General features: G+C 42.1%; 2 protein-coding genes across 3 annotated transcripts in view; one reads left to right on the forward strand and one right to left on the reverse strand.

Moving 5' to 3' along the window:
• RB195_010502 (uncharacterized protein) overlaps window positions 1–9,092 on the forward strand; it is a gene marked incomplete at both ends in the record, with an annotated part of 18,365 nt that extends 9,273 nt beyond the window's left edge. For both annotated transcript variants that reach the window (XM_064191543.1, XM_064191545.1), the window contains 5 exons: window positions 7,545–7,663; window positions 7,722–7,819; window positions 7,874–8,037; window positions 8,104–8,241; window positions 8,950–9,092. In XM_064191543.1, coding sequence (XP_064049126.1) covers window positions 7,545–7,663; window positions 7,722–7,819; window positions 7,874–8,037; window positions 8,104–8,241; window positions 8,950–9,092 — 662 coding nt within the window. The remainder of the gene's footprint in view (window positions 1–7,544; window positions 7,664–7,721; window positions 7,820–7,873; window positions 8,038–8,103; window positions 8,242–8,949) is intronic.
• A 2,160-nt stretch (window positions 9,093–11,252) lies between these two features.
• On the reverse strand, window positions 11,253–13,145 carry RB195_010504 (uncharacterized protein; the record flags this gene model as incomplete). The annotated part of the gene is made up of 3 exons (XM_064191547.1): window positions 11,253–11,430; window positions 11,856–11,896; window positions 13,092–13,145. The coding sequence occupies 3 exons, from the start codon at window positions 13,143–13,145 to the stop codon at window positions 11,253–11,255; spliced, it is 273 nt and encodes a 90-aa protein (XP_064049130.1).
• Window positions 13,146–14,018: the final 873 nt, after the last annotated feature.

The raw sequence follows: 14,018 nt of genomic DNA on the forward strand, positions 1-14,018 counted from the left end.
CTGGTATATAATAATGAGCTTAGTCCGTGTGTATGTTTGTCTGTGTGTCACGAAATTCGAAAAAAGGAGTGCGACGGGTCCACCCGACGTCAGATAGCTATAAAATGAGTTGTGACGGGTCCACCGGCGTTGGATTGGTGCCTCGACGCTAGAAAGTTATAAAATGGGCTGCGACGGCTCCCTCGGCGTCGGATTGGTGCGCAATAACTTCGTGTGCATGACGCAAAAGACAGATTTTTGTGGCCGTTTCATAGCCTTGGTTACTGGGCGCATTGCTTTTTACCTTTATGGCTCCCCTTCGTTTCCTTTTCCTTCTTCGTTCGCCTCAAGTTTGTAGCATGCCATTCTCAGAAAGTGGAAACACGCATGCAAACGGCTGCTTAAATAGTAGCAAGATGTTTATGTGATCCGATGTGGAACGTTATCTTTATCAGTAGGATGATGTCTTTCACGTCATTTTATGCCAAAACGTCATTCTTTGATGACTGTTTATAGAAAACAGCAGGAAAACCATACTTCGCGTGATACTTTTAAATTTTGTCTATAAGATATTGATAAGGAGTGTTTGAAGCTGAAGTTCGAATGTTCTCCAAATGTAGAACTGACGCGTTTAGAAAGAAGACTATGAAATCTTTCGCATTTAGTTATAATATGAAAAGGAAACATTTAGTTATAATATGAAACGCAATGCGAAAGTTAGAGTGGAACTACATGGGAGTGAAGGTTGATGGTCAGCAGCTACGTCATTTGCGCTTTGCTGATGACATCGTACTGATAATATTTAGCATCAGGCAAGCGGAACGAATGCTGACCGAATTCAACGAAAGATGTGGATGCATCGGGCTTCAGCTGAATTTACAAAAGATGATGTTCATGCGGAACGGATGGGTCTCGGATGCCCCATTCACGCTCAGCAGAACGAACACATCCGAATGCACCAACTACGTTTGTCTGGGTCGGGAACTGAACATGATGAACGACCTGACCCCCGAGCTGGGCAGAAGGAGACGAGCAGCTTGGGGAGCGTACAAGAGCATCGAGGATGTAGTGAAGAAGACCAGGAACACCCGGCTCCGTGCTCACCTCTTCAACACCACCGTACTTCCTGCTTTGACCTATGCTTCGGAAACCTGGGCATTTCGCAAGCAGAAAGAAAACGCGGTGAGCGTCATTGAACGTGCAATTGAGAGAGAGTGATGCTAGGAGTATCCCGTTTCACGCAAGTGAGGGAAGGGATTCGAAGTTCTCTCCTACGTTAACGATCAAAGATTAGAGATGCTGCCGCGTTTGCCAAGGAAATTAAAATAAGGTGACACGTGATGCGCTTTAATGACAACCGTTGGACCAGAGCCGTGAGCGACTGGGTTCCCCGCGATATTAAGCGCACTACAGGAAGACCGCCGACCCGATGGTCAGATTTCTTCACGAAGTCCTTCAAAGAAAAATATGATGCTCTTCGTGTCCCACGCGAAAGGAGGAACCACTGGGCTACTCTGGCACGCGATCGGGACAAATGGAAGAATTACTGGCGCCCGCTCGATCAGTTCGAAGATCAGCGGGAGTCAAGGTGATCAAGGTGATGAAAAGGAAGAAAGGTTGTTGGAAATAGACAAGTCCAATTTCATAGAACTAATAAGACTAGTATTAATTTTCGTTGATCAATGAAGGCGAGCGAAGCAAAACAACAAACACCACAGAAAGTCTGAAGTCCGGCTCTAGGCGGACGCTCAGACCGGTTGTTATATAACTCTGTAACTTAATGATCAGGGTGAACACTTCCATCACGGCTCCAAAAATGTGTATTTTTCAACAGATCAAAAACTTATTGCCTGTGTCTACACAAAACAGCGCATCCAACATTCATAAATGTTTCAAAAACACCTTGCTTTCGTGATGAATTTCCTAAAGAAGTAGTTTTTTCTTCCTTCTTCTTCTTTTCTTCGAACCTAAAGTAGTGTGGCAAGTCAAGTAGCGGAACTTTTTGAACCAACTTTGTAGTACGGTACATTCAAAAGCTCTTTCGTCACTTCACGCCTTGATTAGATTTTGAACTGTGTGTGTGTGGCAGGTAAACTTGAATTTTCTTTTATATTGAATTTTCTACTTTGACAGCATTCATATGGATTCTCTAGAATCAAGCGAAATAAACTATCACAAATTAATCTTTTCACTTTATCTTCTTGAGCCATAGGACTTAAAAGTTTCCATTTCTTTTCACAATGAAACATACTATTGTTTTCTATTACTGGCATTTCGTATGCAATCGTTTTATATATCTTTATATGTAAACGATCGATGCTCAGTGCTGATGCAACGCCAGAGATGGTGTGCTCTTACAAGACATGTTTCTCACCTTATTAAACGATAAAGTATGCTGGTGGACGATACGATGGGGAGGACGGAAGGCAAACGCATCGAAATGGTCTTCCGATACTTCTAACTGCTTCTTCTTCTACCTAGCGTTTGTCCCGCGTTGTTGCAGGGCCAGCCTTTCTGCTTCTTGTCTTCCACTTACTTCGATCCATCGCATCAGCCGTGCACAAACGCGCATCTATATCCAGCTTCACACGGTCCAACCAGCGAATCCGTGGCCCAGCACGCCGTCCCACGCCTGAAATATCAAGCGTAAGAGCGGTTTCGGCAACAAAATTTTCCTCTCGCCGCAAGACGTGACCAAACCATCTCAGTCGCGCCTCCTTCACCTTTCAGTTATCGGGACGACGCCAAAGATGGAGCGTACAGTGTCGTTAGATACTTTGTCCTTTAGCGTTGCACATGTCGTCCACCTCAACATCCGCATCTCCATAGCGTGCAACACTCTGTCCAAGGCTTTCGTCATCGGCCAGCACTCACATCCGTAAAAGGCAGCAAGACGCATAACCGTCTGTAGATCTTCGACTTCAGTCGAATAGGGACCTTCGTGTCGCACAGTACGCCTATTGCCATTTTCCATTTTATCCATGACGCATTGACACGCGCTCGACCATCTTGATCTATGTCGCGTGTGGAAGTCATTTTGAATCCAAGATACTTGAAATAGTTCACCTTGTTTAATTCGATGCCATCGACACGAATTTAACCATCTTAATCCGGACTCCATGTACTAAGCTTTTGATACATTGAGGGGCCATCCATGTTGCTACACTTGTTTTTGAAGATCATCTTGAGACTTCGACGCAAGCATAACATCGTCGGGTTTCGGATGCTGCTTCTGAATTCTTTTCGTTATGGTGTCCATGCGCAGTATGAACAGCAGGGATGAGAGTGATGAAGCCTGATGAACCTCTACTTGTACAGGGAATGGCCTACTTGTTCCAGCAGCACACCGTACAACACTGGTAGGCTTCGCATGAAGCACCATCGTCGACCGCACATATTCTTCTTGTACTCTATGCGACCTCATGGACATCCATAGCAACTCATGTGGGACACGGTCGAAAGCTTTCTCGAGATCAAGAAAAGCAAAATGTACACAGCGGTTCTTCTCTGGATGTTTCTCCAGGAGGATGCGAACAACATGGATAGCATCTATAGTGCTGCAGCCCTTCACAAAGCCGCACTGGTTGAGTGAAACGCAATTTTTTTCATTAATTTTTCATTAGACGACAATTTTCATTAGACGAGCCTCCAGAACACGCTCAAAAACCTTCATTGTATGTCACAGCAGTCGTATAGGCCTCTACGAAGTGCAGTCAGCAATGTCTCCTTTCCCTTTCTAGATAGGCACGGTCACGGAAGTTTGCCAAACGTTTGGAGTTTAGTGGAGCTTCTCTAATTCTATTTCGTATTTCTATTTATTTTCAATTGCTCTGTGAGCGGCTACATTGGAAAGAATGAGATAGGCAAAAGTGGGTTTCAAGTGGGTCTTTATGAGGGGTCAGGAAGCTTCTTCGCCCCGACAGCTTGCATGTGGATGCAGCGAGCGCACAAAGATGATGCAGTCCAACCGATTTCGTAGGAAAGAACGACGTTTTCACGAGGGTTTGGAGAGTATGAGCAAAGGTGTAATGTACAACCCTAACTCTACTCTGTCCGTGGTGTTTACTACGTCAATTTTTTGCCTTTAACAAGCAATAATCCTACTACTATATAAAGTGCAAAATAACCCGTCCGAAACGATTTCTTACATACACTTGGAAAAAAACGTTACCGTTCGGACCGTTATCCAACACACATTGTGAACCAGTTTCAGTGGCAGTATTGAGGACTAGTGAACACCATTTTATCCTGAGGTTGTGCCGTCTTAGTAGAACATTGGCTTTTCTGGTGTTCCTGTCCTCGCACACCTTTCCAAACACCTCCACTCTTGACCCAGTCTGAATGTCCGGCTAAAGCCGGACATTCAGACTGGTGAAAAATAGTTTAGTTCCGGTAGTTTTAGCTTCGCTCCCCTTCACTGATCAATGAAAGTTAGTAGTACTGGTGTTTTCTGTAAAATCAGATTTGCGTTTTTATAACAACGCTTTCCTTCTCTTCTTTATATTATAAATTAGAGATTAAAGATTACGGAGTTTTCCTACCAAATGCGTCAATTCTACATTTGGAGAATATTCTACCATCAGCTACAAACACTCCTTCGATGCCAGAATAATATAGATACAATTTGAAAGCATTACTCGAAGTATAGATATTCCTCCTGATTTTCCCCAATAGTTATCAAAGAATGATGTTCTAACATAAAATGACGTGAAAGACATCTTCCTACTGATAAAGATAACGTTCCACGTCAGATCCCATAAACATCCTGCTACAATTAAAGCAGCCATTTTCATGTGCGTTTTCACTTTCTGAGAATGGCATGCTACCAACTTGAGGCGAACGAAGAAAGAAATAAATACGCGCAGGAGTCATGAATGTGAAAAGCAACGCGCGCAAAGGCCACGGCTATGAAACGGCTTTAACCATTTATCTTTTGCCACATGCACGCGAAGTTATTGCGCACCATTTCGATTCCGCAGGAACCGTCCCACCCCACATTATACCTATCTGGCGCCGGCGCACCAATTCGACGCCATGGGACCCATCGCACCCCATTTTCTAGCTCTCTGGCGCCGGCGCACCAATCCGACGCCAGTGGACCCGTCGCATCCCCTCCTACAGGTATCTGGCGCCGGTGAACCCGTCACACCCCCTTCTATAGGTACCTGGCGTCGGTGGATCCGTCACACCCCATTTTATAGCCTTCTAGCGTCGAGGCAACAACTCGACGCCGGTGGACCCGTCGCACCCCCCTTTTTGAATTTCGTGACTGACACACACACACGTGACAGAATAAGCCCGTTATTATATACCAGTCTGAATGTCCGGCTAAAGCCGGACTTCAGACTTTCGGTGATTTTAACCTCGCTCCCCTTCACTGATCAATGAAAGTTAATAGTAGTGGTGTTTTCTGTAAAACTAGATTTGTGTTTTTTTTTGACATCGCTTTCCTTCTCTCCTTTGTATTATAATTTAAGGCGAAAGATTACGGATTTTTCCTTCTAAACGCGTCAATTTAACATTTGGAGAATATTCTACTATCAGCTACAAACACTTCTTCGATGCCAGAATAATATAGATACAATTTGAAAGCATTACTCCAAGTATGGGTATTCCCCCTGATTTCTACCAATAGTTATCACAGAATGATGTTTTAACATAATATAACGTGAAAGACATCATCCTACTGATAAAGATAACGTTTCACGTCAGATCACATAAACATCTTACTACTATTTAAGCAGCCGTTTGCATGCATGTTTCCACTTTCTGAGAACGGTACGCTACAAAGTTAAGGCGAAAGAAGAAGGAAATATGCACGCGAAGGAGTCATAAAGGTGAAGAGGAAAGCGCTCAGTGTTCACGGCTATGAAACTGCTGCAACCATTTATCTTTTACGTCGCGCCCCATATTATGGCTATTTGGCGCCGGTGGACCCGCCGCACCCTATATTAGGGCTATCTGGCCCCGGTGTACCCGTCGCACCCCCTGCTATAGGGGTCTGGCGCCGGTGGACCCGTCGCACCCCATATTATGGCTATCTGGCGCCGGTGTACCCGTCGCACCCCATATCATGGCTATTTGGCGCCGGTGGACCCGCCGCATCCCCTTCTATAGGTGTCTGGCGCCGGTGGACCCGTCGCAACCCATATTATGGTTATCTGGCGCCGGTCTACCCGTCGCACCCCCTGCTATAGGTGTCTGGCGCCGATGGACCCGTCACACCCAATATTATGGCTATCTGGCGCCGGTGTACCCGTCGCACCCCCTCCTATAGGGGTCTGGCGCTGGTGGACCCGTCGCACCCCCTTTTTCGAATTTCGTGACACACAGACAAAAAAACACACACAGACTAAACTTGTTATTATATATCATGATGATCATGATTTTTCCGCTGCGACCTGAATACAGTTTTTGAAATAGAGTATAAGTCGCAAAGCTTCTTCCTGATCCGTAACCCAACAGAATGTCATTCTGTATTCTTCGTCGTTCACACTTGCCATGTTGATTTTCGATTAAAGTGAAACTCCTCTGTTTTGTGGAACCGTATTTTGAATCTGGGAATAGCTGGTCGGTAGCCAGAGTCGGGTGTCATTGTCACAAACAGCTCCTAGTTTTTAAAATTTCGGTTGAGGAATGTTCCTCGTCAGGACTCGTAGCCGAGCTGAAGTTTAAGAGCTTCCATCTTCCACTTGTGCTTCTCTTCGGGTGTCGAAATGTTCGGCCCTTCGTAAAGTGATAGCGTCGAGAATTCCTCTTGAACGTGGAAACGGTGATAACTGTTCACATAAGTTACCAGGCTGCCACTGCTAATACACATCTCCGTCGTGATGCATCCATGTCTTGCTACTTACATCGCAGGAGAAATTTTGGGTTAGAGGTTCCGATAAAATTTTCGGATGAGGGGACTGAGCGACATTTGCAGCAGTGCTGTAGAGGGTTGGAACGAAGACCGAGACAAGGCGAGGAAGGTAAAACGTTGCATTATCCCATGAGCGAGTTTTTTGTATCGTATGGAAATGGGCGGAAGTTGTTTCTTAGGAGTAATCGAGTATTACGTAGATGATGTTTTCCTGCAACGTTCGGTTTTATAATTTCACTTAGGGTTTGCGGAATTCGCCGAGAACTGCGGGAGTATCTGATTGCAAACATCGATATGTCGGATATGAAAAGCTTTCGGGCAATTGTCAACATTGTTGATATTGACCTATCTTTGCTATATAAACAATGGATGCTACTTTTTTTCATACATTGATCATAATTTTTATAGGTGCCAAGAAAATTTTGCATTTTTCAAGGGAAACCTATAGTCCAGAAAGATAATCAATTGGAAGACTTTGAATATAATTTGATTGCATCTGGCATTTGGATTGGAATTTACTGTGTGTTTTTAAGCAGATTGCTTCTCAAAATTAGCATCTGTATATGTGAAAGGTCGTGAAGCTTGTTGTTTCTATACAAAGAACTTTGTATGACAAAATTTGGATTACTTTGAAATCAAAAATTGTTTCGAAAAGTATTTGGAAAGCTTAGTATGTAACTGTTGATTTATTTTAAAATTAAAGGTGCACCGGAGTGGATGCAGGAAGCCGACGTGAATATGGGATTCTGGAGAAAAATTAGCTTGCGTAATCCTAGAAAACATGTTGCTCTGCAGCAGTACGCAGAATATGTTAAAGAGCTGGTGAGAAAGTCACGCTTATTTGTTCAATTACACAACTCGTCTCTGGAAGACTTTTCAGAAATGCCATTCATTTGAAGAAAAGGATCTGGGCGGGACCCACAGTTATGTTATGAATATTGCTCGCTTTATGCTTGTGGCGATGCGTGCAAGGCAACGGTATTTTCTATCACAGTAATACCAGTAATCTAAAATATTTACCGAGAGCTTCAGGTACGGGAAAGAAGTCACTTTCGATGATATGATCTTCTCACATGCTATTTTCGACGATTTTTTTGTGGTGCTCAAAACAGCTCACGTTACATGCTCCACAAGACTCAAATTTTCAAAATCATTACTACACATGGTCAAGTTTCTGCAGGAGAAAAGTGATTTCTGTAGGTTGCAAAATCTTCACAAAAACAATCATAGTAACTGCAAAGAACTAATGGTTTACATCTTAGATGTTATTGGAAACAGCTTGAGAAAACAAGCTCTCGAGACTGGGTTCAAACTCCTGAGTCATCGCATCAGACTACTTAAAGAGGAAGAGCGATTCAGGAAATCACTAGAAGGCATCGCTTATGTCCCACGAAAAGCAAGTTTGTTTACTCGCTACATGTTTATTCTTCCAGAACTACTTGAACAAAAACATAAGAAAGCACGACTTATGTATCATATGTATGTGACAACACCGCTCCTATTTCAACACAGCCACATGTCCTCCCACGATCGTGCTATATAATAACGCAAGACTAACAAATTCGCACAGAATGATGTGTTGACATGAAATGACGTGAATATCATCATCGTGATGAAGATAACACTCTACGTGAGACCACTACGTGAACTGTTAGCTGGTATTGTATTTAAGCAACCGTTTGTATGTGTCTTTCCACTTTTTGAAGAAAGGTTGTGAGCAGAACTAGGGAAATGCTTGGAAATACCTTAAGCGTATCTCTGTCCAACCTTCTCATTCTTAAGCAAGCAAGCTTGCACAGAACCGATCCATTCGTTGCTATTCCATATCCAGCGAGACCTGACCTTTCCTCTGAACTGCCTATCAAAGCCTCTGGTCCACCTTTACTTCAGTTCAAAAAAATCATTTTCGGCCAGATGACCTTTTCCTTTTTTAAACATTAAACAAACATTAACAACATTAAACATTAACATTAAACAACAAAGAAACAACACGCGAGGAGCAAGCCGGCCTTCGTCTTGGCCCATCTACAAGTGATCACATGTCCATCGTCAGGAAAGTGGTCGAAATGTGGCAGGCATTCGAAGTTAATGCATTCACTTTCTCTCAGACTCCGAATCCGCCTTCGACTCTCCTCATTGGAACCGTCTTCTCACCGCGCTTCGCGCTGATGGAGTCTCAGGAAAGTTCGTTTGCCAACTTGATGACATGAACGGACAACTGAAAACCAGCAGGATGTACAACACCGTTTGAAGTGGCAACGGGATCGAGACAAGAGGCAGTGGTAAGACCCTTCTTTTCAACTTTGCTCATGGATGATATCATCCGAAGAACTGTCGATCTTGTCGACATCATATTACTACCAGCAAGGTGCCCGTTGACCTATCTGGAGTACGCCGAGGATGTTGTTATTTTCGCAGAAATCAGTACGAAACTTAGAAATGTTGATAAACAAGCGTCGAAGTTAACTGCAACTTATGGACTACATCTACGCTCTGATAAGTGCAAGCATCGCATAGCATAGCATTTTCCTCGAAAATCAACGAAAATCGGAGTTGATGACTTCTGTTTCCCTTGCTTTACACCAGAAATACCAGAAACCAAGCAGCTACGAGAGGGATTTTTGAAAAAGATGCGGGCGGTAGGACCCAGTTGACATTTACTCTTTGATCAAATGTCTGTAGTCCAAAGAATTCAAGCTGCGAGTCTACCTACTCTCATCCGTCATTATGTATGTATTGGAGACTTAGGCAGTGCCGCCTGATGATGGAGAGGCATGATTTCACGGAAATGAAGCTAATTAGGCGGTTGGTTTACCTTTTGCCGGATAGATGACACGTGGAAGGCATCACCGTCTTGTAAGCACCGCTATCGAAAAAAACTATAGAAACCGTCTTCGCTTCTCTTCTCTTCTTTGTTTTCATCTTGCACGCTAAGGAGACTAACAGACCGCCTTGTGCAAGGTTTTCTAAGGAGTCTGTGGAGATCAAGCTGGAAAAGGTCATCTGGCCGAAAATGATTTTTTTGAACTGAAGTAAAGGTGGACCAGAGGCTTTGATAGGCAGTTCAGAGGAAAGGTCAGGTCTCGCTGGATATGGAATAGCAACGAATGGATCGATTCTTTGCAAGCTCTTGCTAAATATCGAGGTTGAACAGAGATATGCTCAAGGTCGACACACGTTGGCTAGGATGCGCGCAGTCGCTCAGGCCGTTATGTGAACTCGTCGATTAAGTCATTTAATTGAGTATTTATATATATATATATATTATATATGTATATTATATATATGTATATATGTATGTATATGTGATATATGTGATATATATATATATATATATATATATATATATATATATATATATATATATATATATATATATATATATATATGATATCGTGTGTGTAGATTGGAAAGATTGGAAGAAGGGGTGTCGGGAAGGAGAGGGTGGCTACCGATAAACTTGGAAACGATCGCGTCTCATCCTGCACCACTCATTAGTTCTTCCGCATTCATTTCCAAATGTCTCGGAAGAACGAACTGCGCCTGAAATCTTGGACTACTTCTTTTCGTCTCTTCGTTGCTACATACACAAATAGTGGTATATCGCATATTGAGTTAGCTGTTTGGTGTATGTCTGGAGGTCTGCAGCAAAGAAATGGATATGTATTATTGTATTGTTGTATTTAGTGACAATTCGTATAACTGGGCCCCTCGTAAATATTAGATTGGTGCGTAATTAATTTCGGAAACGGACCGCATACTTCAACTTACTATAACTTGCTAGCTATAAGCTTAAACACAACTTTATTAATCGAAATAAAAACCATTAGAATCCACACATCTTTTTCAACGAAGTGATAATAAACTTAAACCTTTAGTTTGAAAATGAGATTACAGGAATCAACAAAATTATGGAAAGCTTTTTCAACACTTTCAACGTCTTAACTAGCGCTGATAGTCTGTTTGGGAAAGGCCTCGGGAATAGGGTTGATGAGGGAGAGCTTCTGTACCCAAATGGGTTAATTTTTGCCGGGTGATTTGTGCGGTATGTGGCCTTGCGTTGTCTTGCAGCAGAATCGGCACTCCTCTATTCACCACCACTTTGCAACTTCTCATACATATGCTCTGAATAACAGCAGTAAGACTCTTCTGTAATTGTCTGGCCTGGTTGCATGAAGCTGTCGTGGATTAAACCATTATAGCACCACCAAACTGTAGGCATCAGTTTTTTTGGGTGAAGATCTGGTTAAGGAAAAGTGTTTGGTGGGCCATCCTTATGTACCTACGCAAATCCACGTTTCCTATTACTGTGAAGAATCCACTTTTCATCTACAGTTATAATACGACTAAGGAAGGGCTCATTTTTTAACCGAATCAGAAGGTTAGAACACGTGCCGTAACGTGCCAGGCGCTACTCTTTGGTCAGCTCGTGAGGCACCCACTTTGACATCTTCTTCACCTTGCCAATTTCCGCCAAATGTCTAACTACTGTAGTATGATGTACGCCCAGGTCTTCTGCTAACGTCCGTATGTTAGCCTCCGGATTTGCTAACACTGTTCTCTCCAGATCTTCATTGTCAAGCGACGATCTGCAACCACGACCCGATTTTCTTTGAGATCAAAATCGCTAGAAGCGAATTTTTTAAACCATTTTTTAAACCAATTTTTAACTTTTGTGTCAGATTGTCCGTTCGCTAGGAGTCTGCCAGAAAAGCCCTTCTAAGGTTACGAGATGCTTCTGCAGCGGAGTGTTCCGATTTAAATACGTAAAGCATGATGACTTGATAGTCGCGTCGGTTCATGATTTTCAGAGCTCTGGAAAAGGCCGGCTGAAAAAATTAGAGCAACAGCTATATATGTATTTAAAAGAGCAGAAAAAAACCCACAAAACAATATGTGTTTGCCTTCAGACGAAATAATTTTGGGTAAAAAATTGTTTTATTTACACATACCTCAAAACCGAAATTAATTTTGCAACAACCTACTATATATACATATACTAAATCCGGCTTACCCCGGACTGGTGAACATTTTATTTGCTTGCTCTTGTTTCACCTGAAGACTAAAGCTTAAAAAGTTCTATACTGGGATTCCTTCCGTTAATTTCTGTCACAGAATCAGAGATACTTGCTAAAAAAATCAACGTTTGAAAATGTTTATTCAATGATTATTCAAATTCGAAGAGGATCCCCTATTAGCAGTACAGATACTGAAGGGAGCAAAAGTCTTACTATGGTGATACAATTGAAAGGTTTGTTTACAATTTTTTTTTTTATGAATTTTCCTATCTTTATTTATTCTTCCAAAACCACTTCGTCTCCTTCAAAGTAATCTCTCTGCGATGAAAACCCACTTATTTCAATGTAGTCTTTTTAGCTCTCTGATTAGCCAGAAGTTACGCGGGACTAAGTCAGGCGAGTATGATGGTTAAAAAACAACGACTGGTCGTTGCACCATTGGTACAGAGACCAATCGATGTTTCACCACAAATTTCTTCAAGTTTCTGCAACAAAAATTTCATCATGAAAATATAATTTGATACAACTTCATTTCTAAATGAAATCATACTTGTAAAAAAAATGTCAACTTCCTTCCAAAACTGGCTGTCCGCTCCTGACCTCTCTTAAGCGCCGTATGCCTCCGCGTAATCATGGCTCTCCCCAGTAGAATCTCTACGAACGTGAGATTACCCGCCCTTTTGCTTTAATACGCTGCGCGCGACGTTTGCGCCGCGACGAACGGGTGGATACTGCGAAATTAAAAGGGAGAGGAGTGTAAAACGAATTGACGAAGCAATTTCTGATGTACGTATAAACTGGGCGCATATCATCGGAAATTAAGGAGAAAAACTAGATCCTTCCCAATTAAAAGATATATCAAAAATGCTGAAAGAATGGCTGCTTATTTTCCATCTCTATTTCTTTCATTCCAAACTGTTTATATAACTCGCGTGAAGTATGTGTTTGTACGTTTCAACGAATTCTGTTCGCTCGCTGTGCACTATACTTTATGTCCTTATTACTTTGTATACATTCTTTAAACTCTTTTCTACATTTTACATTTCCAAAATTTTATACATAATGTGTAGACGGTGCGCAAATCAAATATTTTAATACATCCTTGTACGTTTTGTAGAATAAAACTTTGTGTGGTTCTTCAAACTTCTTTCAACAGCGTTTTATCGCTTCATTTGTATCTATTCTCTACAAAAATCAATGTGACAGGTTAGGCGTATTAGTGGAACAGAGACCTTTGCATCTTCGAGATCTATGTTCAGGTACAATGTATGTCTGCGACGCATCATTCGCGCCTCGTTAGGCGTTCGATGGCAGTTTTACTCAGCTAGATAAGCAAAAAGAAATTCCTAGAAAACGAAAAAAAAAAGTCTAAAAAGTAGCATTACACCGATCAGTTGGAAATACTTTTCTATATACTATAATGTACTTTTCTTTTTCCTTCGATTCTAAAAGCGCATTGGAAGAGCCGCGGGCGCAGCGAAGAAAACTCTTCGTAAGAGCAGCAGGGTGGTGTAGACGGGGTGTCAGCGAGACGTAGCAGAAGAGGGTCAACCAGACTACTGCAGCGGTCGTGACGCTGTCGCGGTGAAATTAACGACGCTTATTAGTCTCCTAGATACGTGGCGGCACATTATACGAGTACCTCTTGACTGTTCCCCTGACCAATGAGATAATGACAGAAATTTGACACAGACGTCAAGGATTGTACTACTAGTCTAAAAGAAACCAGTCTAAACGTCCGGCTAAAGCCTGTGGTTTTTCCCTCACTCCCCATCACTGATCAATGGAAATTAATAGTAGTGGCATTTTCTGCGAAAAACGTCTTTTTTTTGCAAATTTAAGCAAAAGATTTTATAGCTCTCTTTTTATTAACGTTATGTCTACATTTAAAAAGTATTCAAACTTCATCTTCAAACTCTCCTTTGATACCAACATAACACAAAAAAAAGTCTGAAAGAAAAAAAAGAAAAAGAAAAAGTTTGAAAGTAATACTCAAAGGATGGGCAGTACTCCTGCTTTCCCTCATCATTTATTAGTAAATGATGTTTTAACATAAAATGACGTGAACGTCATCAACGTACTGATAAAGATAACGTTCCACGTCAGATCATGCGAACTGTTCGCTACTATTTAAGCAGCCTTTTGCAAGGGTGTTTCCA

Source organism: Necator americanus, chromosome III, assembly GCF_031761385.1.
Source record: "Necator americanus strain Aroian chromosome III, whole genome shotgun sequence".
In the NCBI taxonomy this organism is placed as follows: domain Eukaryota; kingdom Metazoa; phylum Nematoda; class Chromadorea; order Rhabditida; family Ancylostomatidae; genus Necator; species Necator americanus.